Genomic DNA, 27,808 nt, shown 5'->3' with positions numbered 1-27,808 from the left:
AATAAAGAGACACAGCCAAGGGGAAGGTATATATTTAAAATTCCTCCCCTTCATTTTCTTCTTCAAACGAATCAGTCCCCACTTCTTCATAATCCTTCTCCAGGGCAGCTAAGTCTTCCCTGGCCTCAGAAAATTCTCCTTCTTCCATCCCCTCTCCCACATACCAATGCACAAAGGCCCGCTTGGCGTACATGAGGTCGAACTTGTGGTCGAGGCGGGCCCAGGCCTCCGCGATGGCTGTGGTGTTGCTGAGCATGCAGACGGCCCGCTGCACCTTGGCCAGGTCTCCCCCGGGGACCACGGTCGGGGGCTGGTAGTTGATGCCCACCTGAGGGACACAGAAAGAGGAGGAGCCACAGAAGAAGATACAAGTCAGCCAGAGGATAACTCAGGATGGGACATCTTGGTCACTTGGCATGGCTTCAAGTCATGGTCAGGGGCGTGGGAGTGGGGCTATGGGATGCAACAGGCGGGATGGGACTGGGGAAGCCAGCAGGTGGCAAGGGAGAAGCTGAAGAGAAAGTGGAAGCAGGCAGGGCAACAGAGCAAAAACCCATCTCTACCAAAAAAAAAAAAAATTAGCCAGGCACGGTGGCTATGCCTACTAGTCCCAGCTACTCAGGGAGGCTGAGGTGGAAGGATCACTTGAGCCCATGAAGTCAAGGCTGCAGTGAGCTACAATGGTTCCACTGCACTCCAGTGGCAGGGACACAGCAAGACCCTGTCTCTTAAAAGCAAAACAAACAAACAAACAAAAAAGATGGGGAAGGGCTGGGCAATCAAAGGCTAGAGAAGGAGGATAGGGTTGGTATAGGGGGCTCAGCAAGTAGGCAAATGAGAGTCATGAGCGGCATTAGGAGCAGGTGGGAGGTGTCTGGTACATGTGTATGTGTAACAGGGAAATGCATTCTAGATTCAAAGCTGTTCAAAAGTGTACTCTCTCCCAAGTGGTCATCTGAAGTTCCTCTTAGTTGTGTTGCAAGTAAATTTAAGGAAGTTTCCCTGCCAAGAGTGAAAACTGTTGGAAGAGGTCACAGGGATATTCCAGAGCAATAAATAAAGAGAGCCAAAAGGCCCCAGGGTGGTGTTGGCGTTAACCAGGCTCTAGGTTTTTGGGAATTGGGGCTTCTTAGAAGAAAAGCAGGGACTCCAATCCAAGAAGGTTGTTGAAGGTCTTGCCAAGTTCTGGCAGCATGGCAGGTCTCCCAGGCTCAGCCCAGACCCGTCTTACAGTGGTGCTGCTATCCTGGAAATCTCTCTTCTTCCCAACACACGTCCCAAACCAAAGCCAACCCCAGGAACCATGGGAAACTGGGACAAGTCTAATGTGGCAAACCGTGACATTACTTATGAGAACTATAGTGATGTCCTCAGCCACCTCTCCCACTGAGACCAACACATTTTAATTGCCAGTCTCTTAAATCCATAGCTTTAAAATGCACATCCTCCCGAGGGGCTGGTGTGGGAATGGCAGCCAGCTGTGCGGCAACATGGGTAGCCAGGCAGCCACTGGGCCCACAGCAGCCGTCATTCCTCTTAGGCACAGGTGGCATCTTGGAGGTGGAGGTGATACTGGGAGAGGGGCAAAGTGGGGAAGGGAAAGGCAATGTATATGAATTTGGCCACATCACATACATTGCTAGAACTGAGCCGACTGCCATAAACCTTGTGCCTGGGCCAACCTGCTCTCCTCTAAGTGCTAACATCTCTTGACCTGAGTCAAGTGGGGACAAGTACTGTTGGAGAGAATGCAAGAAGATGAAGTTTAGCAGCATCCACTCCAGGGAACATACTTTTCTTAGCTTATGCTAATGCTACCATAATGATCCTTCAGGACATAACTCCAGAGCTTCTGCTTTAAGGAGAGAGAATGAGGGGACATTTCCGCTTTGTTAATTTCCCTATCACCCACCATGTCTCTCATTCATTCTCTTTTTTTCCCATTCATTCTCCTACTAGCTGGTTGTTTGTTTCCATTTGAAAAAGAGAAAAGGATTTCATTTTTTGGAAGACCTTGACTGGTTTTGCCAGGATGATTAGAACTGTCACATAAAAAATAGGCATAAGTCTTGGGGGAAAATTATATATGTAGCTAGAAGGATAGCAGTGAAAAGGAATGCTACACTCCTCACTCAGCAGAACAGCCAGGTCAAAGCCTCAGACCCACGCAGGGCAGCTATGAGGCCAGCACGCAGCTGGTGCCTCACACTTGTAACTCCCGCCAAGAAAACTGAGGCATGCTCATCTCTTCACCTCCAGCAACTGAGACAAACCCTGACACACAGTAGGTACCAGTAAAACCTCTGAATGATTGAAAGCATGACTAGGGGCCAGGCTTGGTGGCTCACGCCTGTAATCCCAATGCTTTGAGAGGCTGAGGCAGGTGGATCACCTGAGGTCAGGAGTTCGAGACCAGCCTGGCCAACATGGCAAAACCCCATCTCTACTAAAAATACAAAAATTAGCCAGGCGTGGTGGTGCATGCCTGTAATCCCAGCTACCTGGGAGGCTAAGGCAGGAGAATCACTTGAACCCGGGAGGCAAAGGTTGCAGTGAGCCAAGATTGCACCACTGCACTCCAGCCCGGGCAACAGAGCAAGACTCCATCTCAGGGGAAAAATACAATAAAAAATAAAAAAAGAAATCCTGACTACAGGGCAGTAGTTAATGTGAATATGGTAGCTGTTATGATGGCAGAATCTGACAAAAGACCGTGGGCGGAGTGGCTGAGCTGTTGATGTGCACAGCCAGGCTGCTTGCCTGCCAGTCCAGCTCAGAGGGGTGACTTCTACCATTCAGCGTTCCTGGTCCTGGGGCCCCAGGGTCTACCCTCGCTATTTTGTATCTCCCCACTGACTCTCTGAGCCTGGCATTTTCCAGACTGCGGGCACTTGGTTACCACCAGCCACACGGCTTGCTGGTTTTTGCTTACTCCTGGTTAATGGCAATAGAAAATAGAAATCATAGAACAACTATAAAAGTATCTTATTACTCCAAATTGATTAAGATGTGCAGGATAGATATTTAAGTTTTCAAAATAAATTGGGAGAACACAGCTTTTTGTTAGAGAGAGGCATCATAGTCCTCTGGCAACTGGAATAATTTGGTTAACTCTAAAATTAAAATGGCCACAAAATCATGCTGTACAAAGAAGTGTAAAATATCCATTAAAACTAACTTTAGGTTGGAGGCCAGGCGCGGTGGCTCATGCCTGTAATCCCAGCCAAGATGGGCAGATCACAAGGTTAGGAGATCAAGACCATCCTGGCTAACACGGTGAAACCCCGTCTCTACTAAAAATACAAAAAATTAGCCGGGTGTGGTAGCAGGCGCCTGTAGTCCCAGTTACTTGGGAGGCTGAGGCAGGAGAATGGCGTGAATCCAGGAGGTGGAGCTTGCAGTGAGCCTAGATCGCGCCATTGCACTCCAGCCTTGGTGACAGAGCGACACTCCGTTTCACAAAAAAAAAAAAAAAAAAAAAAAAAAAAAGTCCGGGCACAGTGACTCACGCCTGTAATCCCAGCACTCTGGGAGGCCAAGGCGGGCGGATCACGAGGTCAGGAGATCAAGACCATCCTGGTTAACACGGTGAAACCCCATCTCTACTAAACATACAAAAAATTAGCTGGGCGTGGCGGCAGGCACCTGTAGTCCCAGCTACTGGGGTGGCTGAGGCAGGAGAATGGCGTGAACCTGGGAGGCGGAGCTTGCAGTGAGCCCAGATGGTGCCACTGCACTCCAGCCTGGGTGACAGAGTGAGACTCCGTCTCAAAAAAAAAAAAAAAAAAAAAAAACTAACGTTAGGCAAATTGAACCAAATCATGAACACCAAAAGCACTGCACTTCAGGTGAGTAGATTTGGGCCAATACCAAATCATTACTTGTTGCTCAGTAAACAAAACCAAAGGTGATTAACCAATTAATCAATTTAAAATAGCACCAAACTTTTCTAAAATGGCCTAAACAGACAAAACTTTGACAGCACTTGTGTCTCAACCAAAGCTGAATTCCATTCATGTTACATTTGGTTGAAGTCCCCCTCCCCTTATCATCACATAAAGCCTGAAGCGCCCATGGAATTGCATATCCTTGGTCATCTCCCTCTGCTTCTCTAGTCCTCTCTCCCCTTCCTAAGTCATCAGCTCTCACCTTGAAGCCTGTGGGACACCAGTCTACAAACTGGATGGTCCTCTTGGTCTTGATGGCAGCAATAGCGACATTCACATCCTTGGGCACCACGTCGCCCCGGTAGAGCATGCAGCAGGCCATGTACTTGCCATGTCTCGGGTCGCACTTCACCATCTGGCTGTTGGGCTCAAAGCAGGAGCTGGTGATCTCGGCCACAGACAGCTGTTCGTGATAGGCTTTCTCGGCAGAGATGATGGGCGCGTAGGTGACCAGCGGGAAGTGGATGCGGGGGTAGGGCACCAGGTTGGTCTGGAACTCAGTGAGGTCCACATTGAGGGCCCCATCAAAGCGGAGAGAAGCAGTGATTGAGGACACAATCTGACTGATGAGGCGGTTGAGGTTGGTATAGGTAGGGCGCTCAATGTCAAGGTTCCTGCGGCAGATGTCATAGATGGCTTCGTTGTCCACCATGAAAGCACAATCTGAATGTTCCAGTGTGGTGTGGGTGGTCAGGATGGAGTTGTAGGGCTCCACGACTGCAGTAGAGACCTGGGGGGCTGGGTAGATGGCAAACTCCAGCTTGGATTTCTTGCCATAATCCAGGGAGAGGCGTTCCATCAGCAGAGAAGTGAAGCCGGAGCCAGTGCCCCCACCAAAACTGTGGAAAATCAGGAAGCCCTGCAGGCCAGAGCAAGCATCTGTCTGGGGAGAGCAGGACATGAGAAGAAATCATGAAGACAAGTTTCCGAGAACACCCCACAGTAAAAAAGCCAGGCCGCCCACTCTGTCTGCCTCATATTTTTTTGTGGATGAAATCAAAACAGCTTTGAAGAAGTAAGGAAACAAAAGGAGTTGTATTGATCTTTGGAGGAGTGGCTAAAATATGGGATGGGGCCAGGCACAGTGACTCAATGCCTGTAATCCCAGCAGTTTGGGAAGCCGAGGCAGGAGGATCCATTGAGGCCAGGAGTTCACAACCAGCATGGGCAACATAGTGAGACCTCGCATCTACAAAAAATTTTAAAGTTAACTGGGAGTGGTGATGCACACCTGTAGTCCCAGTTACTTGGGATGCTGAGGTGGGAGGATTACTTGAGCCCAGGAGCTCATGGCTGCAGAAATCTATGATCACACCACTGCACTCTGGCTTGGATGACAGAGCAAGACTCTGTCTCTATTTTTTTTAATAGGATGGCAAGCTGCAGGGGCACACGCCTCTAGGTACATGAAGGTTTCAGCCCAGTAACTTGGTTGAACAGGGAGTGAGAGTTTCAGAACCACAGTGGATGGTGACTTTGCCCTTTGAGGGCCCCAACTCCTTGCCCACTTTCCCTGCTCTTGTCATTTGATTTTGTGGGAACTGCTGCCGACACACTTCAACCCAACCTTGGAAGGTGACTCAGGGCACCAATTTCAGAAAGGTACATGGAGCCAGAAAGCCTGAGTTCTAATATCAACTTTGCCATTTCTTGGTTGTAAGAACTTGAGCAAGTTACTGAACCTCTCCAAACTTTTGTTCCTTTTTTTTTTTTGAGACAGAGTCTCGCTCTGTCGCCAGGCTGGAGTGCAGTGGTGCAATCTTGGTTCACTGCAACCTCCGCCTTCTGGGTTCAAGCAATTCTCCTGCCACAGCCTCCTGAGTAGCTGGGACTACAGGCGCATGCCACCATGCCCAGCTAATTTTTTGTATTTTTAGTAAAGATGGGGTTTTAACATGTTGGCCAGGATGATCTCAATCTCTTGACCCCATGATCCACGCCCCTCAACCTCCCAAAATGCTGGGATTACAGGCATGCGCCACCATGCCTGGCCACTTCTGTTCCTTCTTAGTGAAAATGGGGACAATAGAAAATCCTCATAAGGTTATTGTGACAATTAAATAAAATAGCATAACATGCTGAGCAAGGGCCTGATGCGTCGTAAGCACGGATGTCAGCTCTTACCAGAGAATTCATAGAATCACAGGATTTTCCCATTGGGTGTGATTTGAACTTTTGGGGACCACAGACAGCTTTGAGGCCAATGACCCTGACAAGTCCTTCTCTAAACAGAAAAAGTGAATATATGCAAAAGTTTGGCACCCTTACCTCCCAGGGAAAGAACATGTGATCAGGTCCAAGCTTTTCCATTATACAGATAAGCAAATGGAAGCTTAAATAAATAAAGTGACACAACCTACAACTCAAGAGCTTTGTAGTCCAACCGAGTTCAAACCCCAGCTCTGCCACTTTTTAGCTGTGTGACCCAGGCTAAGATATTGAACCACCCTGGCCCTCAATTTCTTCATCTGTAAAGTACAGGAAGGACACCTCCTAAGTATAATTATTAAGGATTAAATGAAGGAATGTGCTTGACATCTGTAATGGCACTTGTAAGTGCCCAAATGTATCAACAATCTCTTCCTCTCCTCTTCCAAGTTAAATGCTTTGTTAACCTGTGTTTCCGACCAGCAGAGACCTCATCCTGCCTTATACCCGGAACCTTCCCCAGATACTAACAGAGAGTATCAATGAGTATGAGTAGGGCCTCAGCCTGGAACACAGTCTATGATGCCAACACAGAGGAAGAGGCATCACCCCTGTGCATGCTTCTTACAGAATTTAAGCAGAAATTCCCAAACCTTAGGAGCTCCGTCCTATAGCCAGGGGTCAGATGCCTCTCCCCAGCCTGATCAAAGAGGCATGGGGCCAAGCCTGTCCGCTCCAGCCTGACCCACCCGTCCCCTGCCCTCCTGATCTTACCAGCTTCCGTATGCGGTCCAGCACCAGGTCAATGCTCTCCTTGCCCACCGTGTAGTGGCCCCGGGCATAGTTGTTGGCTGCATCCTCCTTTCCTGTGATCAGCTGCTCTGGATGGAAGAGCTGGCGGTAGGTTCCTGCCCGAACCTCATCTTCCAAGAGAGGAAGACCGTTAGGTCCTACTGCCCAGGGGAGAAGCCTCCCTCCCTACCACACTACCGCAGGACCCCCTTCCGTTCTCCCCTACCTATAAAACTCCATGGAGGTTTCAAGCCAGACCACCTCGTAATGAGTCTGCAAAAGGCTAAGAGAATTCCCGGGTAGCTCAGGGACTAACAGAGCCAAGGCCTGTGGCTCATGTGGGCGGTGAGAAGCAGGCTGCCCTGCTGGCTAGAACCCTAAAAAGACTTAGCTTTACAAAGCTCATCGAACATCGCCGGGCGCAGTGGCTCACGCCTGTAATCCTAACACTTTGGGAGGCCGAGGCGGGTGGATTGCCTGAGCTTAGGAGTTCAAGACCAGCCTGGGCAACACGGTGAAACCCCATCTCTACTAAAATACAAAAAGTTAGCCAGGTGTGGCAGCGTGCGCCTGTAGTCCCAGCTACTCGGAGGCCTGAGGCAGGAGAATCTCTTCAACCTGGGAGGCAGAGGCTGAGGTGAGCTGAGATCTTGCCACTGCACTCCAGCCTGGGCAACAAGACAGAGCGAGGCTCCATCTCCAAAAAAAAACAACAGCAACAAAACTTGGGCCAGCCGAGTGCAATGACTCACGCCTGTAATCCCAGGATTTTGGGAGGCCAAGGCGGGCAGATCACGAGGTCAGGAGATCGAGACCATCTTGGCTAACATGGTGAAACCATGTCTCTACATAAAATACAAAAAAATTAGGCAGGCGTGGTGGCCGGCACCTGTAGTCCCAGCTACTTGGGAGGCTGAGGCAGGAGAATGGCTTGAACCCGGGAGGCGGAGCTTGCAGTGAGCCGAGATTACGCCACTGCACTCCAGCCTGGGCGACGGAGCGAGACTCCGTCTCAAAAAAAGCAAACAAACAAAAAAACAAAAAAAAAGCTCATCAAACACCAACGCCAATTGCCTCTCCTCCCTTCCACCTTGACTCCTCCAGGTTTCCCTTTTGTTTTTTCTTTCATGCTGCAAGGTGTACCAACAATTTTTTTTTTTTTTTTTTGAAGACGGGGTCTCGCTCTGTCGCCCAGGCTGGAGTGCAGTGGCGCGATCTCGGCTCACTGCAAGCTCCGCCTCCCGGGTTCACGCCATTCTCCTGCCTCAGCCTTCAGAGTAGCTGGGACTACAGGCGCCCGCCACCACGCCTGGCTAATTTTTTGTAATTTTAGTAGAGACGGGGTTTCACTGTGTTAGCCAGGATGGTCTCGATCTTCTGACCTCGTGATCCACCCGCCTCGGCCTCCCAAAGTGCTGGGGTTACAGGTGTGAGCCACCGCGCCGGGCCAAGGTGTACCAACAATTTAACTTAAGTCCTTTTGCATTAAAATATTCTAGGGACATGGAGAAAGATTCAGGATGATCTGCCCAGAACCTAGACCCCCAAGAGTTGTCCCACCCCTCAACTCCACCTCATGGTGGCAATAATATATGTCAGGCATTAGACATATTTTAGAATAATGGGAAGCAAAGCTATGTTCCAAGTCATAGAGGAGCAAGAGCCCTAGAGAGGCCTTTAAGGGGTCTCTGCTCACTTCCAAGAGTCCACACAAAGCAGATACAGAGCAGATCAAGACACATCAGGCCCCAACTATGTCGCCTCTTCTCTTCGGGGTTCCTCTACTCCCTGCAGAAAAATCATCTGTGCAGTGGCCCAGGAGGTAACCTGCACTTTGTGCATTGGTGCAAAGCATCCAGGGAGTGGAGCATCTGCCCTCTGTTGCCCCTAGACATTGGTGTCCAGGCATATACTTCATGCCCTGTCCTCTTTGCAGAACTGTCCATCTCTGGCTTGAGGAGCCAGGCTTGGAGCTGGGGAAATCCTGATGTTCAGCTGAGAGTCGACCCAGGGGTCAGAAACAGGGGAAGTGGCACTACTGGGGGATAGTGTGGGAAGGGGAGATCTGCCTAGACACAAGGCAGAATTCTTGTGTTTCCTAAACCTGAATGAACCTCATTCCAGAACTCCAGCGGCCCCTGGCTGTGAAGCAATGTGCCTGCTGTGATAGGCCCCTTTGTGTGTAAGATGCTGTGAGGTTATACCCACCCCGAGGGCAGACTCAGAAACCTATACTTAGGGAAATTGCTCACTTAGGGGTGTCTTATAATTTCTAAAATTATTTGGATTTTCTTATCCTTAGTATTTAGTAGCGATGTGACCATTTTGACCTGGTGCCGCAGGTTTTGGGGGTTGAAGTGGGAGGCATTTTGTTCTGCATAGACTCTTGATCACTGTCATGAGATTCCCCGAGACTGTGGGGACCCCAAGGAGCTGACAGATGTCACGTGGGGTGGGAGGCTGCGGTTGCACCATCCCCACCTTCCAGCTAGAGACGCTGCATCCTTAGCTACTGTGGGCCAATGCCTCTGAAGTTTCGAGATGTTCTCTGTGGAGGGGAACTCCGCCCCCACTCACCCACTACAGTAGGCTCCAGATCTATCATGACGGCCCGGGGCACATGCTTCCCATTGCCAGTCTCGCTGAAAAAGGTGGTGAAGGAGTCATCATCGTTGATCTTGCTGGCTTGAGCATCAAAAGTGCCGTCTGCCTGGATGCCGTGTTCCAGGCAGAAGAGCTCCCAGCAGGCATTGCCAATCTGAACTCCCGCTTGGCCCACGTGGACTGATATGCATTCCCGCTGTGGGGAGAGGGAAGCATCGAGGTCAGAGAGTCTGGGCCCCCAGCATGCCTTTGCCCTACATCCCCATAACATTCACCTTGCAGGCCAGCCAGGCCCCAGCCCCCCATTGCCAGTTGGCGTTGAGGCTGCAGGTGCCCCAGCTCTATAGCAGCTGGACCAGGACTTAGATCCAAAGAAGACACAGCTGTTTTGTGCTTTGCTCTAAAGGTTGCTTCCCAGGGTTGACCTTTTATACCAGGAAAGAAAAAAGGAGGGTGGTTGCAAAGATGAAGCAAGGGGCTAATTCCAAACCACAAGATTCCTGCACTGGTGAAGAAGGCCCAAGGAAGAACTGGCGATCATGGCAGAAACTCTCCTTCAGCCTACGCCCACACAAGGCAGCATTCACAGCTGCTCCTGACCCTGACTTTCTGACATTGTGCACACATGCACACACACAGTCTCAGGACATCACAGAGCAAATGAGCACTCATGAAAGGAACATGCTCTGGAAGTATACGCCATGGCTGTCAGTAGTATCATGGTTACCAATGTAGAAATAAAGGATTATTTATTATCCCAAGAGAGGATGAGGAGGGTATAAATTAGGCCCTTCCTGCACGCTGAACAATTGGAAAATCTTTGCAGCCCCATAGCCTGCCCCTTGCCTATGCCAGGCCAAGTGTTAAGTAAAGCTGACCCTGGAGTGTCCTTAGCTCTGCGTTACTCTGATGTGAAGCCACAATTGCCTGATTGGTATTCGTACCAACAGCTTAAGATGGGGAGTGCACTGATGGGAATGTAAATTGGTTCAGCCACTGTGGAAAGCGGTTTGGAGATTTCTCAAAGAACTCAGAACTACCATTTCACTCAGCAATCCTGTTACTGGGTATATATCCAAAAGGAAATCATCCAACAAAAAGACACCTGCACTCACACGTTCATCACAGCACTATTCACAACAGCAAAGACACGGAATCAACCAGGAGCCCAGCAATGGTAGACTGAATACAGAAAATGTGATTCATATACACCACGGAATACTACGCAGCCCCCAAAAAGGAATGAACTCATATCCTTTGCAGCAACATGGTTGCAGCTGGAGGTCATTATCCTAAGCAAATTAATGCAGGGATAGAAATCCAAATACCACATGTTCTTATAAGTGGGAGCTAAACATGGGTACTCATGGACAGAAAAATGGCAACAGTAGACACTGGCGACTACTGGAGCGGGGAGGGAAGAAGGGGGCAAAGATTGGAAAACTAACTACTGGGTACTCTGCTCATTACCTGGGTGACAGGATTAATCGTACCCCAAACCTTGGCATCACAATATATACCCATGTAACAAATCTGCATGTGTACTCCCTGAATCTAAAATAAAAGTTGAAATTATTAAAGAAAAAGGGGGGTGGGGAGAGAGAGTGTGTGTGTGTGTGCGCGTGCGCGTGTGCACACGTAGGCGTGATAGACTCATCCTCCCACCCACACCCTGCCCTGGGGAAGCAGTGGCCCACACCCTGCCCTGGGGAAGCAGTGGCCCACACAAGGCGGCACTGTGCCTGGGGCAGCCGCCTGAGCCCAGCAGGAAGCATGTGCCAGGTCTGTGGGTTTCTATTTTTACCCATGACCTGCCCTGGCATTTTCCAGCTCCGGGTAACCCAAGCCAGGGGCAGAGCCTCCAGAGGGCACGGCTGGGCACAGAAGCCAGTAGAGTCCACGTCAAAGTGTGGGGCTCCTGGAGACGTGGAAGAATTTCTGGGCATGGAGAGCAGGGCAGCTGCCCTGAGTAGCATCTTGCGGGGTCAGAGCATCAGGACCATTGCCCCCAGTTCAATTTTACAACTGTGCCCCCACTCTAGTCCTGTCTCTGTGCTGCAGCTGAGCGACACCTGGTCCTTGCCTTGAGGGAGGATGAGCACAGGGATGAGCGTGGGGCAGCTCGACGGGGGTCGCAACCCGCTGGATCTCCGTGAGCCTGGTGGCTAGGGAGGGGATTCACCCACAGAGCTGCCCACGCCCCCAGGTTCCCATGTTGCCTTCTCAATTTACTTGCTGTGCTGTGTGGCCTGGGCTGAGTTACTGAACCTCTCCTCATCTGAAAAGTGTAAGTTAGCCACAGTTGTTGGTGCTGTCTTGCCATTATCATTTTCATTACGGTACTACCTGGTAGCATTTTTCTGCACCGGGAAGTAGCACACGTAGAGGGAGCTCTCAGGTCCCTGCTCCTCTCTCCTTTATTGTGGGGTCTATTCTCTGCCTCCATCTGAGGGCTCAATTCAGGCCTAAGGAAAGCAGCATCTGCATCCAGAAACCACCCACGACCAGTGAGTTATCCACCCAGACCACGGCGTCACATTCAGCATGTGGCTGTGACTTCCCAGGGAGGTGTGGAAGCTGAGGGGACACTGGAGAGGCCCGAGGGAGGCCTGATCCTATATATTTTCCTTCTAAGTGACAGTATCCTCTGTGGTCCTAACCCTCAGCCTTCTGGGTCTGTTGCCCCCCTCACCACCACCGCATCCCGGCCACCCTCTAGTCCTGCCTACAGTGCTGCCCGGCCCCCAGCCTGCTCTCACTTCTGGAACATTCTGGGGCTTTCCAGGGAGGACGCAGGGATATTTTAGGAAAATCGAAGATCATGGGAGGAAGAGTCAAGGATTTGGGGGACCTGAAAACCACTAGCATGGTGACAACGTCTTTAGCCTCTTTTAATGCCCTCATTAATCTCACACTAATACATATGCCAGTCTTTTACAAAATGTCTGTCTCTTTCTCTCTCCCCTGCCCCCGTCGTGCAAACACACACACACACACACACACACACCCCTTAGAAAGAGCTATTTTTCCTATTGAACTAGCTCGTAAGAATAATCGGAGGCATAAAATAGACTCAGAAATGACTGACAGATTCATAGGTGCTCCCAAAAGTGAAAAGTAGCTACACCAATCAAGACAGAAGGAAGATCCCTGCTAACAGGAACCGGGCTCCTTGGAGAGACGGAGGCGTCCAGGTCCAGGGTGGGGAGTGTGCTAGATGAGCCTGGAATGTCACATAGCGCCTGGAGGCACGGAGGCTAACCAAGGGGCTGCCCAAGCACCTGAAGAGGCTCCCGCTGCCTAAGATGAGACAACCTGAGCCTCACAAGTACTGATGGCAGCATTTGAGTGAAGCAGGATGCAAGATGAAAACCCACAAGTCCTCAAAGAAAACCCCCAGAGAAAAACTTATCTGTCCCTATCCAGACAGCCCCGTTAGTTAGAGAAGGCTCTTTTTTCTTTAATTGAAGAATGTCTGCTAAGCAATGTGGGCCGAATAATAGATTATCAAATATTGCCCTATTCCATCTTCTAATTACGTGATTGATTTGGACAAGAACACCAACACCATTAGGTGAAAGACTGATGGGGAACTGGATCTTCGCCGAGAGCCAAAGAACCACTGTTATTGTCACAAGGGGGGACGTAACTACCAGGGTCGCCAGCCTAAGGCTGCGATCAATCTCAGCATCGCTAACTGTGGGCCAACCCGACATCGAGGACCTCCTGATGGGACGCAATGTGACACACACACCACCAGTGAGGACTTCTTCTCATAAATACTCAGCCTTCATCACTGAGCCCGGTAGATTCAGCTTCCACTTCACAGGAAACACAGGGATCAGAGGGTTAATTAAGTTCAGTGATATCAGAGAAAACAAAATCAATCCAGAAGGTGAGACATCCTACAGGGCAGCTGGTCCAGCCTTTTTTTTTTTTTCTAATTTTTTTAATTTACTTTTTTTTTTTGAGACGGAGTCTCGCTCTGTCGCCCAGACTGGAGTGCAGTGGTGCGATCTCGGCTCACTGCAAGCTCCGCCTGCCGGGTTCACACCATTCTCCTGCCTCAGCCTCCCAGGTAGCTGGGACTACCGGCACCCGCCACCACACCCGGCTAATTTTTTGTATTCTTTTAGTACAGACAGGGTTTCACCATGTTAGCCAGGATGGTCTTGATCTCCTGACCTCGTGATCCACCTGCCTCAGCCTCCCAAAGTGCTGGGATTACAGGCGTGAGCCACCGGGCCTGGCCCAGCCTTTTCAACTCATGAGAAATGAAGAGCTGGGAGGGGCTGTCCCATGTCAAAGGAACTAAGGCACCACCAAGCACCACCACACGCATCATGGGGACTCTGACTGAATTCTTGTTTGAACAAATCAAAATATTTGGGGGACAAATAAACTGATTTGCTTTGTTCAGTGTATTCATAAAAATGTGGTTAAGTATGAAAATATCCTTATTTTTTAGAGTTGCATCCGAAGCATTTAGAGGTAAAATGTCATGACGTCTGTACTTTAAAATCCTTCCCAAACACAGCAGATAACAGATGGAAAAATCATTCTTCTTCTTAAATCTAGATAATAGGTATATGGGTGGCATATCACTCTACTTTTCTGAAGGTTTGAAATTTTTCATAGTAAAAAGCAAAAATCATAATAAAGAAGACAGAGAAAGAATAGGAGCACGGACTGCCCTCTCCAGAACCCCCTTATCCTGGGCCATTGCACGCAGTCACTTACTCAAATAATAATTGACTACGCGCCTACATTGTTAGGGCTTTGAAGTTCCATGAAGAAATCACAAGTGAAATTCAAAGCTGCATGAGGCTTCATGGCACTGTGAGGTCCGTGCCCAGCCCCAGCACTCTGCAGGCCTCTTGCACCTGCTCCTAGCAGGGAGGAGGAGCAGCCCACAGCTCCCACATCGAGCTCCCGGCTCAGGCACTGAGCTCGACTCCTGCAGCCATGCTGCCCCATTACCCTCCCCAGCCTTCGGCCTGGAAGTTCCACAGAGCAGACCCAGTGCTGAAGCCCATGGGACACATCCTCACGTCTAAGAAAAGGCATCCTTCTATCATAACCAGGGATGTTATATCGGCTCCGAACATTTAGGATACCAGAGCTGGGCCAGTCAAGGGCATCCTTCTATCATAACCAGGGATGTTGTATTGGCTACAAACATTTAGGATACCAGAACTGGGCCAGCCTCATGGATCACCTAATATGATTCCCTCTCCATTATTTTACAGATGAAACTGCTGAGCTCAGAGAGGAAAAGGGACAAATTCAACACGTCACAGCACTGCAGCAGCAAAAGAGCCTGGACCAGAATCCAGGGCTTCTGACCCAGGCCTGACTTCTTTCTTTTAGGCCACATGGCCTCCTGCCTCACTTGCAGCTCTGAACTCCCAGGGCCCTGGGGTGTGCCCACATCTGCGCCAATGCAAGACCAAGTTCGGATAGCAGAACTCCAAACAGGAAATGTCTCTTGTGCAGAGTGAAATGGCAAATGGCTCATGGGGTGGCCTCTTTGAAAATGGGTCATCTTTCTCTGACAGAACCAGGAGTCTGCTTCTCAGGGCCCATGTGTGCAGCTGGGGTTGGGGGCAAGGGGAAGCTGACCCAGCAGAGGATATTTAAGTCATGTGCCCGCTCCAAACTCATATTTCAGATTCCCCTGTCTAGCCAATCAGAGCACATGCCTGTCACTCACACTGCTCCTCTCTCTCTCAGTTCTATTTTCAATCTGGGCTTGTAGAGCTCAGACAAGTTTTGTCCTCCTTGGTCCCTGTGAGGGGAGGGGGTCCCTTGTTTGCTGCAGAAGCCTGTCCCACCCAACTTCTTCTGGGGGGTGAAGAGGAGGGAAGTGGAGGGACCAAGGAGGTCCCTTCCTCATGAAAAGCATGCCACTTCTCACACAGACCTCACGCTGGGATAGCTACAAAAGGCACCTACTCATTTCTACAGCAAATCTTTTTGTGTGGTTGCATTCAAGACAGCATTGTGAGGTACTGGGCTAACTCTCATTCATCCTTCAGGTATCCAGTTAATTGTCACTTCCTAAGGAAAGTCTGCAAAACCCCAAGCCAGCATAGGGCCCTGCCATGTGCTCCCCCATCCCCTTCATTCCTGTCATTGTAATCATCACACCGTATTATAGTTGCCTGTTCATTTTCGCACCTTTCTAGTAGAGAATGTAAGCTCTGTGAGGGCAAGGAACCTTTGTTTCACTCAAGGAATCCCCAGTACCGAGCCCGGTGCTTGAATGTAGCAGGTGCTCAATTAACACAGGGAGGACTGGAATGAAAACCTTCCCTGAGGGGCTGCAGTCCATCCAACAAGGACAGCGGCCAGGGCCTAAGAAGTGTATGGGTCAAGTGCAGAGGGAGTTCCAAGGAGAAGGAGACATCTTCTAGCTTGGTTTCCTAAAGGAGGAATATTCGCAGAGACCCTGAAGAAGGCAGCCAGCCAAGATGATCTGGGGCAGTTCAGGTGGATGCAGGAGCAGTGTGAACAAGAGGCAGTAAAATGCAGGGTGGTTCCCGCACACTGCCCAGTCTGTCCGGAGCGCAGGCTGAGGAAGGGCAGGGCCAATGAGACATCTGGGCCACCTGTGAACACTCCGCCTGGGGAGCCACTGCCCTGTGAGCCAAGGCCCCTCGCTGGGAGGCATGAGCCCAGTGCCTGTGTTTTGCAGAGCATCAATAAAAGAAATTCTAGAACTTTGCAGCCCTTTTATAACTTTGCTGCAAGAAGCCCTTTTTTTTTACATCAATCTTATATTCTATTTTAATAGTAGTCATTTCCTTTTGCTTTGTTCTCAGAGGACTAAGATAAGCTAATCACCATCCTTGGCAAAAGGAGACTTTGAAGCCTTAAAAAGGCTGTCTTCTGATACTATTTCCAAGTATCACAAGACAGTAAAAGTGGCATATCATCTGGGAGAGGGGCCGACGTGGGCCACAGTGTGTGCCCTGTGAAAGCCTGGCACCACCCACACTCCCTGACCACCTGTGCTCTCATGCCCCAGTTGCTGTCAGGAAGCATGTGATTACACCGAATTATCTCTACTTGTCAGGCTGGGATAATAGATCACATATATTTTAGGACCTAGGTCAGGGATGGCAAGTGAAAAGCAGGCCCACAGTGTCACAGAGGGGTAATTAAAGTAAGGACAGATGTGGCTCCTGAAGGGCTGCTGAATTCTCTCCGCTCAGAACTCTTTGATCATAGGGCATATTTGAAATCACTCATAACAAAGAATAGATAGCAAGCCAGACACAGCAAAAACAAAGTCAGCCTAAATTCACTTTAGCGAGTGAAGGTGGCTCGCGAGAGGGCCTCAGATGATAGGCACTGCAGGTTAGGGCAGCAACAGAGCTCACAGGAGGCCAGCTCTGGCCATGAGGCCATCTGCTAAGGAGACTTCCAGCATAAGAGGCCAGAGGGCGTTGAAGGCCTGGGCTGTGGCTGGCACTGGGGCAGGTGCAAGAGACACTTAGGAGTTTCAATCCGATGCACACACTGCCTGCTCCATCTCCTGCTCTCTTCTGCAGCTTATTGTCTGAGAGAACTAACAGGAAGACACTGCAGGGGAAATGCCAACCACAAAGGCCACAGATAGTACTGTCCGTCCCTTGCGGCCTGAGGGAAAAGGAGCATTTGGTCTGCTTCCTCCCCCCGACAGTGCCACATCCTCCTGCCCACCCCCATCACTGGCCCGCTATCCACCGGCTATTTCCCCCTCCAAAATTATTTTTAACTTTCATCTCCCTTTGAAGGTCACTAGGAGAAAGCACATTCAACAATGGCATTAACCCCCACCCCAAGCTCTGTATGGGCCTGAACCAAGGCTGGGGGCTCCCAATGGACTCACCAATCCAGCAGCTCTGCCCCAGCCGCTGCCCTGTGAGCCAAGGCCCCTCACTCGGAGGCATGCGCCCAGTGCTTCTGGGGAAACCTGCCTTTTGTGATGGGAGGGGAGGAGGAGGCAGCAGTGACCTGCGGCCCCTGGGAGCCCACACAGTGCTCTGAGGTCAGAATACACCTATCAACTCCACAGAGCTCGGCCATGCCTGTCTACATGGGGAGACTGCAGAAGGCTGCAGGCAGAAGGATGTCCATTTGGCCCCCAGAACCCTCTAACTGCCCATTTTTGCAGGGAGACGGGCTCCTTCGTGCTCTCCAGTCCTAACGGAATGGAGTTAAAGAAGCCGTGTTACAGATGTTCCCACCTCCCCATAAACCACAGAAAACTTCTTTGTGCCCTGGTATCATTGGCATGGGCTTGGCTTAGGGCACCTGGCCAGGATTCTCCATACCACTTCCCAAAAAAGGTGTCATAGTCTGAGTTCCCAGAGAGCTGTGTGCTAGAACACTGGGAGTGGATGGGAATGGTCTGCTGTGGGAGTAGCCTGCCGGTCCCAGCACGGGCAGGTGGCTCAGGACAGAGGCTCTGGTGCCCAGCAGATGTAAACTCCAGCCCCTACGCAGCTTCTTACCAGCTGTGTCACTTTAGGCTCCAGGACAGAAATGCTAAAGGGTATTGGTGGTACCATGCAGTGGGTAGCTGGGGAGAAGGGGTTGGGGGTAAGTTCACAGAGGAAAAATGCTCATCTGCCTAGCAGCTAGAGAAATGCATTTAAAAATACACTTAAGGATTAGTTACACTTTTCTTGCCCAGAACCTACAGAAATGCCAAATCGAATTCTCCTTAACACCAAGGTCACCTCCCCCAAACCCCCACCAGGGAGGGAAGTGAAGGGGACAGGACAGCAGCCTGAAACTTAATCCTTAGAAGAAATACAGTCATTTTTGTAAGGGTGAGATTCTAGGGGTCTAGGTTTATAGATGTGTCATTTTAGCCTTTTACAAATGAGCCAAATGATATTTTAAAAGTTTCTGTGAGTGTAAATTGTTCAACAAAAAATATTAGCCATCAAGACAGTGCAACGCACACAAGTTAAATGTTCTAGATAGAACCTACTAGACAAAATTGAGTGTTTCAAAATAAATGAAAGGTGGTCCCGTTTCAAAATATTTAACCATAGGTTTTCAGCTAAACACCCAAATTCTTAAGCACATTCAAAATAAAGTTTTGCTGTTTGAATTATTGATTTACCAGGCATTGTCAGAAACACGTCTGTGGATCACACATTCAAGCTTGTGCACAGGGCTGGGTTAACATCCTCGACACGCCCCTGTAAACATCCTCTGGGCTCCACTCTGTACCACAATGGCATTCAGATCCAAATTAAAGCATGCAAGGGAAGCACTTGGAAAATCCTAAAACACTAGCTACCTGCTAGATATTATAAATATTAAATATCAATTCTAGAGTATGCAGCCTAGCATTTGCTTCAAAATTATGGAGGGAGGGAATAAATGAAGTGAGACAGGTCAGAAGTTGGTAATTATTGAACTTAGATGATGTATATAATCGCTAATTATACCATTTGCTCTCCGTTTGCATATGTTTGAAATTCCCTACCATAAAAAGTTTAAAAATAATGAAATCTAAGTGGAGTCTTGGAAATTTGAATTATAACCCTCTTCATTTTGCAGGTAAAACAAACCCATCCAGAGAGGTTAAGTGACCTTCCTGAAGTCACACAGCTAGCTGCAGAGCCAGGAGTCAAAATTCTGAACTCGCAGCTCTGGGCCCCTTGTTTGGCCTCATACCAGGGTCCTCAGGCAGAAATAGGTTCCTGTGGCCACCCTCCCTAATATTCCCAAGTTCTTTCAGTTCCCAGGGGTGTCTGGGAGCCCGCTAGGAGGAGGGAGGGTGCTGACAAAACTGAAGCTGGAAGGCTAGAGCTCCGGGGAAGCCAGGAGGCCCTGGGCACGGGCCAAACGTAACAGGGCGGGGCGGAGGGGGTTCTCGCCTGCTTTCTGGATCACTGACACCTGGAGCAAGCCTGCCCAGGGAACCCGACCTTGGCCATGACATAGGCTTATTCTGCCCTCACTCTGCCCCCAATCTTTCCAGCCCATCTCCCTACTGCTGAAAGATCAGGGGTCCAGGAGGGATTCCTGGGATTCCGGGCTTTGGGAAAGTGGACTGGGGGCAAATGTTAGCCACCAGGGGCACTGGGGGCGGAGAGGGGGACCCTAGAGAGAGGAACTGAGTGTTTGCAGCCGCCCCTCAGTAAGATCCAGGGGCGGGGGCAGGGAAGGGAGCAGCCGCGATCCCCCTAAGCCAGGGTAGGAAACAGGTCGAAGGTCCCCTGGCCTTTGGAAGCAGAGACTTCTTACTCCCAAAGTCCTTCGACTCTGACCGCTGGAAAGACTTGGGAGCTGAGTGCGCCCGGAGGACCCCGCCGCGCTGGGGCTGTGCGTGCAGCAAACCCAAGCCGCTGGCCAGGGTTGCGAGAAAGACCTCCACGCGTGGGGGGACCGTGGCGCCCTAGGTCCTCAGTCACATTCCGGGCCCTGTCACATTAGGCTGGGTTTGGAGACGTGACTGCATCTGGCCCCCCAGTCGCCCCGGCCCAGACCACCCATCCAGAATCCCCGGACTCGCCCTTCTCTCCACTCTGTCCACAGGCTGCCCATCTGGGGACCCCAGAATCTCGCCCCCTTCTCCGTCGGGCTCCCCAGAGCCTCCCTCCCCCTCGTCTGCACGCAAAGCTCCCTTAGGTCCCTTTAAGGAACAACTGGCCCCTGGTCTCTATTTCCCCCATACGATAAAGGGCACCGGGTGTTCCCGCCCGAGGGTGCGGACTCCTCGACCCTGAACTGCCACCCCCAGAAGGCCTTGAGCCCTGCGGCTCCAGGAGGACGGGTCCGTGCGCCTCCCCGTAGACTCGGCTCTCGGTCCTACGCCTGCCGCGCGCCCGCAGCCCGCCTGGCCCCGGGAAGCCTCACCATCGCTGCAGCTGTCCTCGCCCGCGCACCTCTCAGCTGGGCCTGCCCGCCCCGACTGCTCCAGATACAGCCGCCTCCGCCGTTGTGACACACCGGGAGGGGGGGGGGACGCCGGGGACAGGCGCGCCGGGCCCGCAGCTGCCCCCCGGCATCACAGTGCCGGGGAGGGGCGGGCAGGTCACAAAGGCCCCTCCCCGCCCACCCGCGGCTCAAATCTCCGGGTCCTCGGTCCCGCCTCAGCAGCCGGGGGCGCTCGCAGCGGGGACTGCGCCCGCGGGGGAGGCTGCCCTATTACCAAAGCGCACGTGTCCACGTTCCAACACCGCCGGCGAGAGCAGCCTTCGTGACCCCAGCTGCTGGAGAAAGAAATGTAAAATGCAGCCAGGCGAATCGCGCGGGTCTCCCCAAACTTCCGTTCTCCTCCGACCCGCTGGAAAGGCTCCTGACTGGGGTGCAGCTGACCGGAGCGGGCTGCAGCGGGCCCGGGTGCCAAGGTGCCGTCTCAGCTGGGCGCCCTAGGGCCGTGTGTGCTTGGCAAGCTGCAGGGCCTCTGCTCCCAAAGCCTGTGCCTCCTGCCGCCAAGGCCCGCCTGGTTGCTGGAGACAGAAATGAGATGGCATACACAGAGCTCCTGGTACAGGCGGGTGCTGAAGACTGTTCCCGTTTTTACCCTATCCCCGGATACCTCGCACCTCCACCGGGATTTTCAAATCTCCCCGCTTGATCCCTTCCTACTTTTAAGCCCCAAACGTGCCCAAGTCACATCTCCTATGTAATCCAGAACTCATACCAGGGTTCCCCTGCCTCTGCCCAGTAGTAAGACCCGCCAGATGCTGTTGGTTGCCCCCTGCTCGGGAAGGGGTGGGCACTTGGTAAAAGCCCCTCTTCACACTTTAGATGTTGGCCACGTTGTCACCCTGCCCATCTCCCCTCACTTCCCCCCAGGTGGGTGATGGGCTGGATGGTCTTTGTTCCTTGTTCTCACTGCTGTTTCTTGTTCTTTCCCTCCAGTGGTCAGTTCCATTCATGTTGAAAGGTGTACCCCCAGCCTCTCTCTTCCACTTTCCTCAGCACCAAGCCAACGCAGGCAAATTCACAGGTTTTCCTTGAGACAATACCACACGTGGTATGCCAGACGTGGTAACAATGCCAGACGTGGTAACTCCCCAAGTTTCCAAGCACAGTTAGAGATCTTCCTACCCTTCCGCTCCTAAGACATGCTTGCTTGTGGCCAATAGAGAATGAGAGCAGATTTCTGCTTACCTATGCGGCAATCTGTTCTGTTGGCCACCCATTCATAAACGATAGTACATGTGTTGTAATCATCTTTGCATTTGAGAGAGTACCAAACACAGTGCTTTACCCACTGATACAAACGGTACTTAGTAAAGCATGCGTTGAATTTTTGTCTATCTTATAATGTAAGATCCTGACAATTAAGACTCAGGATTAAGCTAATTGTGCCAAGCACATGATAAATGGTCAATAAAGGATTTTGGTTATTAGTATAACTCTATGTGTATTTCTCTTCCAAACTCTCCCATGCATATTCTATTACTTCTTCCATAGCATTTCTTTTATTTTTTTATTTTTTTTTTTTATGGAGTCTTGCTCTGTCTCCCAGGCTGGAGTGCAGTGGTGTGATCTAGGCTCACTGCAACCTCCGCCTCCCAGGTTCAAGCGATTCTCCTGCCTCAGCCTCCCGAGTAGCTGGGACTACAGGCGCGTGCCACCACGCCCGGCTAATTTTTTGTATTTTTAGTAGAGACGGGGTTTCACCGTGTTACCCAGGATGGTCTCGATCTCCTGACCTTGTGATCCACCCATCTTGGCCTCCCAAAGTGCTGGGATTACAGGTGTGAGTCACCGTGCCCGGCCGTATTTATCACTTTCTAGTTTGGAGTATAGGGGGGTGTGTGTGTGTGTGTGTGTGTGTGTGTGTGTGTGTGTGTGTGTGTCTGTGTCTAAACACTCTACAAAACAGCAACACCTTAAAGGAAGGGGTTGTGTTATTCATCTTAGTGCCCTCCCTACCAAAAATAGCTAGTTGAGTGCATCAGGTGAGCTCAATAAACATAGCTGAATAAATTCACTTTTCGAGTTCTCTTTGTGAACCACCACATAAATCATGAACGGGTTCTTAAGGTGTTGGGATAAAGATGATGATGATGGTGATGATGATGATACTAGTAATGACGGTGGCCCTGAATTGCCTTTCATTATGACAAGGCTCTTGAACCACCTCATCTTTCCCCTTTATGAAAATTTGGGCTGGAGGGAGCCATGACTACACCATAAATGCTAACTATAGCATCTCTGGGTTCCAGGGAGATAAAATAGGTTGGCTGTTATGGACTGAACTGTGTTTCCCCAAAATTCATGTGTTAAAGCCTAATCCCCAGTGTGACTGTAGTCAGAAATAGGGTCTTTAAGGAGGTGATTATGATTAAATGAGGTCCCAAGGATATGACCCTAATCCAGAAAGACTGGTGTTGAAGAGGAAGAGACACGAGGAGGGTGCAGACACGGAGAAAAGGCCACGTGAGGACACACCGAGAAGGCGGCCATCTGCATGCCAAGGAGAGACGCATCAGGAGAAACCAACTCTGCCAACATCTTGACATTGGACTTCCAGCCTCCAGAATTGTGAGAAAATTTATTTCTGCTGTTTAAGCCACCCAGTCTGTGGTATTTAGTGATGGCAGTCATAAGCAGACTAAAACAGTGGTCTTGGAGTCTTTAGAGAAAAAACAATTGGCTGGGTGCAGTGGCTCACGCCTATAATCCCAACACTTTGGGAGGCCGAGGCGGGCGGATCAGCTGAAGTTGGGAGTTTGAGATCAGCCTGACTAACATGGTGAAACCCTATCTCGACTAAAAATACAAAATTAGCTGGCACATACCTGTAATTCCAGCTACTTGAGAGGCTGAGGCAGGAGAATCGCTTGAACCCAGGAGGTGGAGGTTGCAGTGAGCCGAGATAGCACCATTGCACTCCAGCCTGGACAACAAGAGTGAAACTGTCTCAAAAAAAAATCTACTTCTTTTTGGTTTTTGTCCTCCTTCTTAAAATTATTTGATTTGTGGCATCCTGGATCCCCCATCTCACCCTGCTGTATGCTTTCCTCCCTGGGTATAAGTTTGGAAAGGGGAAAGGACATGTTTTTAAGTCCCTGTGATGTTTGATTTTATGTGTCCACTTGACTTGGCCACAAAGTACCCAACATTCATTGGTCGAACATTATTCTGGGTGTGTTTGTGAGGGTGTTTCTGGGAGATAAACACATGAATCAGTAGACCATGAAAAGCAGATGGCCCTCCTTAATGTGCAGGGGCCTCATCCAATCAACTGAAGAACAGAATAGAACAAAAAGGCTGAGAAACAGGGAACTTCTGCCTGCCTGACTGTTGAGCTAGGACATTGGTCTTCTGCCCTTGCACTAGAACTTTCACCAGCAGCTCTCCTGGTTCTCAGGCCTTGACTCAGACTGAAACCACGTCTTCACCTCTCCTGGGTCTCAGGCTTCAGACTCAGACTGGAACTACATCTTCAGCTCTCCTGGGTCTCAAGCTTCAGACAGACTGAAACCACATCTTCAGCTCTCCTGGGTCTCAGGCTTCAGACTCAGACTGGAACCACACCATCAGCTCTCCTGGGTCTCAGGCTTCAGACAGACTGAAACCACATCTTCAGCTCTCCTGGGTCTCAGGCTTCAGACTCAGACTGGAACTACGTCTTCAGCTCTCCCGGGTCTCAGGCTTCAGACAGACTGAAACCACATCTTCAGCTCTCCTGGGTCTCAGGCTTCAGACTCAGACTGGAACCACACCATCAGCTCTCCTGGGTCTCAGACTTCAGACAGACTGAAACCACATCTTCAGCTCTCCTGGGTCTCAGGCTTCAGACAGACTGAAACCACATCTTCAGCTCACCTGGGTCTCAGGCTTCAGACTCAGACTGGAACCATGTCTTCAGCTCTCCTGGGTCTCAGGCTTCAGACTCAGACTGGAACCACATCTTCAGCTCTCCTGGGTCTCAGACTTCAGACTCAGACTGGAACCACACCATCAGCTCTCCTGGGTCTCAGGCTTCAGACAGACTGAAACCACATCTTCAGCTCTCCTGGGTCTCAGGCTTCAGACTCAGACTGGAACTACGTCTTCACCTCTCGTGGGTCTCAGGCTTCAGACTCAGACTGGAACCACGTCTTCAGCTCTCGTGGGTCTCAGGCTTCAGACTCAGACTGGAACCACGTCTTCAGCTCTCGTGGGTCTCAGGCTTCAGACTCAGACTGGAACCACGTCTTCAGCTCTCGTGGGTCTCAGGCTTCAGACTCAGACTGGAACCACACCATCAGCTCTCCTGGGTCTCAGGCTTCAGATTCAGACTGGAACCATGTCCTCAGCTCTCCTGGATCTCAGGCTTCAGACTCAGACTGGAAGTACGTATTCAGCTCTCCTGGGTCTCAGGCTTCAGACTCAGACTGGAACCACACCATCAGCTCTCCTGGGTCTCAGGCTTCAGACTCAGACTGGAACCATGTCCTTAGCTCTCCTGGATCTCAGGCTTCAGACTCAGACTGGAACCACGTCTTCAGCTCTCCTGGGTCTCAGGCTTCAGACTCAGACTGGGACCACGTCTTCAGCTCTCATGGGTCCCAGGCTTCAGACTCAGACTGGAACTATGTCTTCAGCTCTCCTGGGTCTCAGGCTTCAGACAGACTGGAACCACATCTTCAGCTCTTCTGGGTCTCCAGCATACCCACTGCAGATCCTGGGTTTCCCAGCCCCTATAATTGCATGAGCCAATTCCTTATAACTCTCAAGATATCACTATTGGTTCTGTTTCTCTGGAGAACCCTAGTACAGTCCCCTTTTTGTAGATGAGAAACTGAAGTTAAGCCTAGGCTGTTTATGAAAAAACAACCACCCATATGATTCAGGCTTTTTAAAGAAATTATCCACATCTACTGCATTCCAGTTACTATATGTGAGTGAAGTTCTTCTTGTATGAATTAATGCTGTGGGGCCATATAACCAAATATAATTACAGTTATGGCCTAAATAGTTGAGCCACATTCATTAGAGCAGGAGGTAAGATAATTTCTATCAATCACCTAGGAAAAGACTCTTGGTGATATTCATTATCTGTTCAATATTCCCCAACACTGAGCACTTTCTATATGCCAAACACTGTGCTAATGGCTTTTATTCCTCACAACAAACCTCTGAAGTTAAATTTTTATTATCCTCATTTTACAAATGAAGAATCAGAAACATAGAAACATTAACTCTCATTCCTGCTCACATAACTGGTAAGAGCTAGAGCTGGGCTATGCTTCAGAGAGTCTGGCTCCAGAGCAGAGCTCAACTGGATCTGGAAGGGCAAACCTTTCATAGAGAGGCTTGTCCTTGTTCTCTTAGGTTAGACTTCAGAGTTCCAATATCCAGGATGCTGCTCCGGGATGGTGGGTGTTACAGATGGAGGTCATGATGTTGAGGGAGGCTGGGAGCCCAGAGGATGAGACACAAGAAAGATCTCTTCATTTCCAGGCACCCCATTGCTGGGGTGAGCTCATGAAGTCCAGAGAGCAAACGATATCTTACCATTAGATTAGCTAGATTCAGGTACTTGTCATATGTATTTAACTTTGGTTAGCCCCAAGTACCTTACATACATTCACCCATGTGTCTCAGATGCTGCAGGGGATTAAGGGAAGTTGAGGGTGAACGATTTTGGCCACTGGATCACAAACAAATTGGCTCGCCTTTAAGGTTTACATGGCTGCAGCAGCCGCAATCAAGAGATCACCAAAGAGGAGGTGAATCATGGGACAAATTCCCCTGGGAGGGGTGGAGCTTTAAACCAACATCAGGCAGATGCAAAGAACTCAGCAGAAACAGGAGGCAGTGAGAACAGGAGGCAGTGAGAACAAGAGGCAGTGAGCACTGGGAGCGGGAGTCAGTGACAGACTGTGCAGAGAACACTGAGGCTGGGAACTCAGGAAAACTCACCTCCTGTAAACAGGAGGAAAGGCCAGCCTGTGGCCTCGTGACATCCAAGGCTCTGTCACAGATGGGTAACCACCTTCCTCCGCTACCAGCTCCTAAAAGAACACCTAAAGAGCCGGGTGCGATGGCTCATGCCTGTAATCCCAACGCTTTGGAAGGCTGAGGCAGGTGGACCACCTGAGGTTGGGAGTTCGAGACCAGCCAGACCAACATGGAGAAACCCCGTCTCTACTAAAAATACAAAAATTAGCCAGGCGTGGTGGCGCATGCCTGTAATCCCAGCTACTCAGGAGGCTAAGGCAGGAGAATCGCTTGAACCTGGGAGGTGGAAGTTGTGGTGAGCCGAGATCGTGCCATTGCACTCCAGCCTGGGCGACAGAGTGAAAAAAGAAAAAAGAAAAAAAAAGAGCACCTAAAGGTCTGTGTGGGATAGACTAGGAAAGGTGAAGCCGTCGGTCATCCCCTCCTGCTCTTGGTATTGTGTAGATGATTAACTGTTCCCCTTTCTGGGCATTTCCCTCCTAACCAACACTGAAACAACTGGTTGAATAGTCTCATTTTTTCCAATCACTTCACATATTGCTATGAGTATTGCAAAGTACCCAATCTTTCTGGACCACGTCCTGGCAGTATGTTGGAAGAGCAGAAAAACTGATCTCTATCAATGTTGTAGATCCACTTTCAAAAACCAGCCCAAGAGAAAAACCCAGAAAGAAAACTACTACTATTGTCTTAACTGTTCTACTCAGCCCTTGGTGATTTCACAGCACTTTCATATGCAATCTGTTTAGAGCTATGTTATTCACAATAGCAAAAAGTTGGTGGTGGTGCATGTGGGTGTTGACCGGGCTGGGCCAAGAAGCCTCCTCCGGGCGGGCTGCCAGGCTCTCACTGTGGCTGTGGCTCTGTATGGGACAGAGACGGGGCTGAGCTGGCCGGGCTGTGGGCAGGGTGGAGGGCCACCAGCCAAAGGACAGTTGGAGGAATCGAGCTTCATGCTGTCCTTCTCTTCTGCCTCTGATACAGAATTTGATGTTGTGGTTGGATATTTAGTACACATTATCATGGATGACGTGTTCCGGTTATTATAGAGAAATTTTGTGGACAAGTATTACCAGGAGTTTGAAGACATGGAAGAAAATCAACTCACCTACATGCCTGCTTTTTGATAAATAATATTTGTACAGATTATTGAAGTAGATGTGACATTTCGTTACATGCATAGAATGTGTAGTGATCAACTACATGGGTATCCAGGATACCCATGACCTTGAGTATTTCTCATTTCTATGTGTTGAGAACATTTCAAATCCTTTATTCCGTCTATTTTGAAACATACAATACAGTGTTAACAATGGTCACCCTATTCTGCTATCAAGCATTAGAACTCACTCCTTCTATCTATGTTTCTGTCCATCAAGCCACCTCTTCATCCCACA

General features: G+C 50.1%; 1 protein-coding gene across 2 annotated transcripts; it reads right to left on the bottom strand.

Moving 5' to 3' along the window:
- Positions 1 to 16: 16 nt before the first annotated feature.
- On the bottom strand, positions 17 to 20,535 carry TUBA8 (tubulin alpha 8). 2 transcript variants are annotated; one of them, XM_004062992.5, is made up of 5 exons: positions 20,358 to 20,535; positions 9,465 to 9,687; positions 6,870 to 7,018; positions 4,150 to 4,830; positions 17 to 328 (listed from the first exon to the last, which is right to left on the bottom strand). In XM_004062992.5, exons 1-5 carry the CDS (start codon positions 20,358 to 20,360, stop codon positions 35 to 37), a joined length of 1,350 nt encoding a protein of 449 aa, XP_004063040.1. In that variant the 5' UTR covers positions 20,361 to 20,535; the 3' UTR covers positions 17 to 34. The 2 variants fall into 2 exon arrangements, with proteins under 2 accessions (XP_004063040.1, XP_055230866.1); XM_055374891.2 differs by lacking the exon at positions 9,465 to 9,687 and having other exon boundaries at positions 20,358 to 20,468.
- Positions 20,536 to 27,808: the final 7,273 nt, after the last annotated feature.

Source organism: Gorilla gorilla, chromosome 23 (genome assembly GCF_029281585.2).
Source record: "Gorilla gorilla gorilla isolate KB3781 chromosome 23, NHGRI_mGorGor1-v2.1_pri, whole genome shotgun sequence".
NCBI lineage: Eukaryota > Metazoa > Chordata > Mammalia > Primates > Hominidae > Gorilla > Gorilla gorilla.
Note: the sequence above shows the minus strand (reverse complement) of the source record. Positions and strands in the feature narration are given on the sequence as shown.

Coding starts and splice junctions, on each gene's coding strand:
- TUBA8 (XM_004062992.5), bottom strand. Junction 4,831..6,869: donor TGGACCGCATACGGAAGCTG/GTAAGATCAGGA, acceptor TGCTCTCCCCAG/ACAGATGCTTGCTCTGGCCT. Junction 329..4,149: donor GGTGTCCCACAGGCTTCAAG/GTGAGAGCTGAT, acceptor TGTGTCCCTCAG/GTGGGCATCAACTACCAGCC.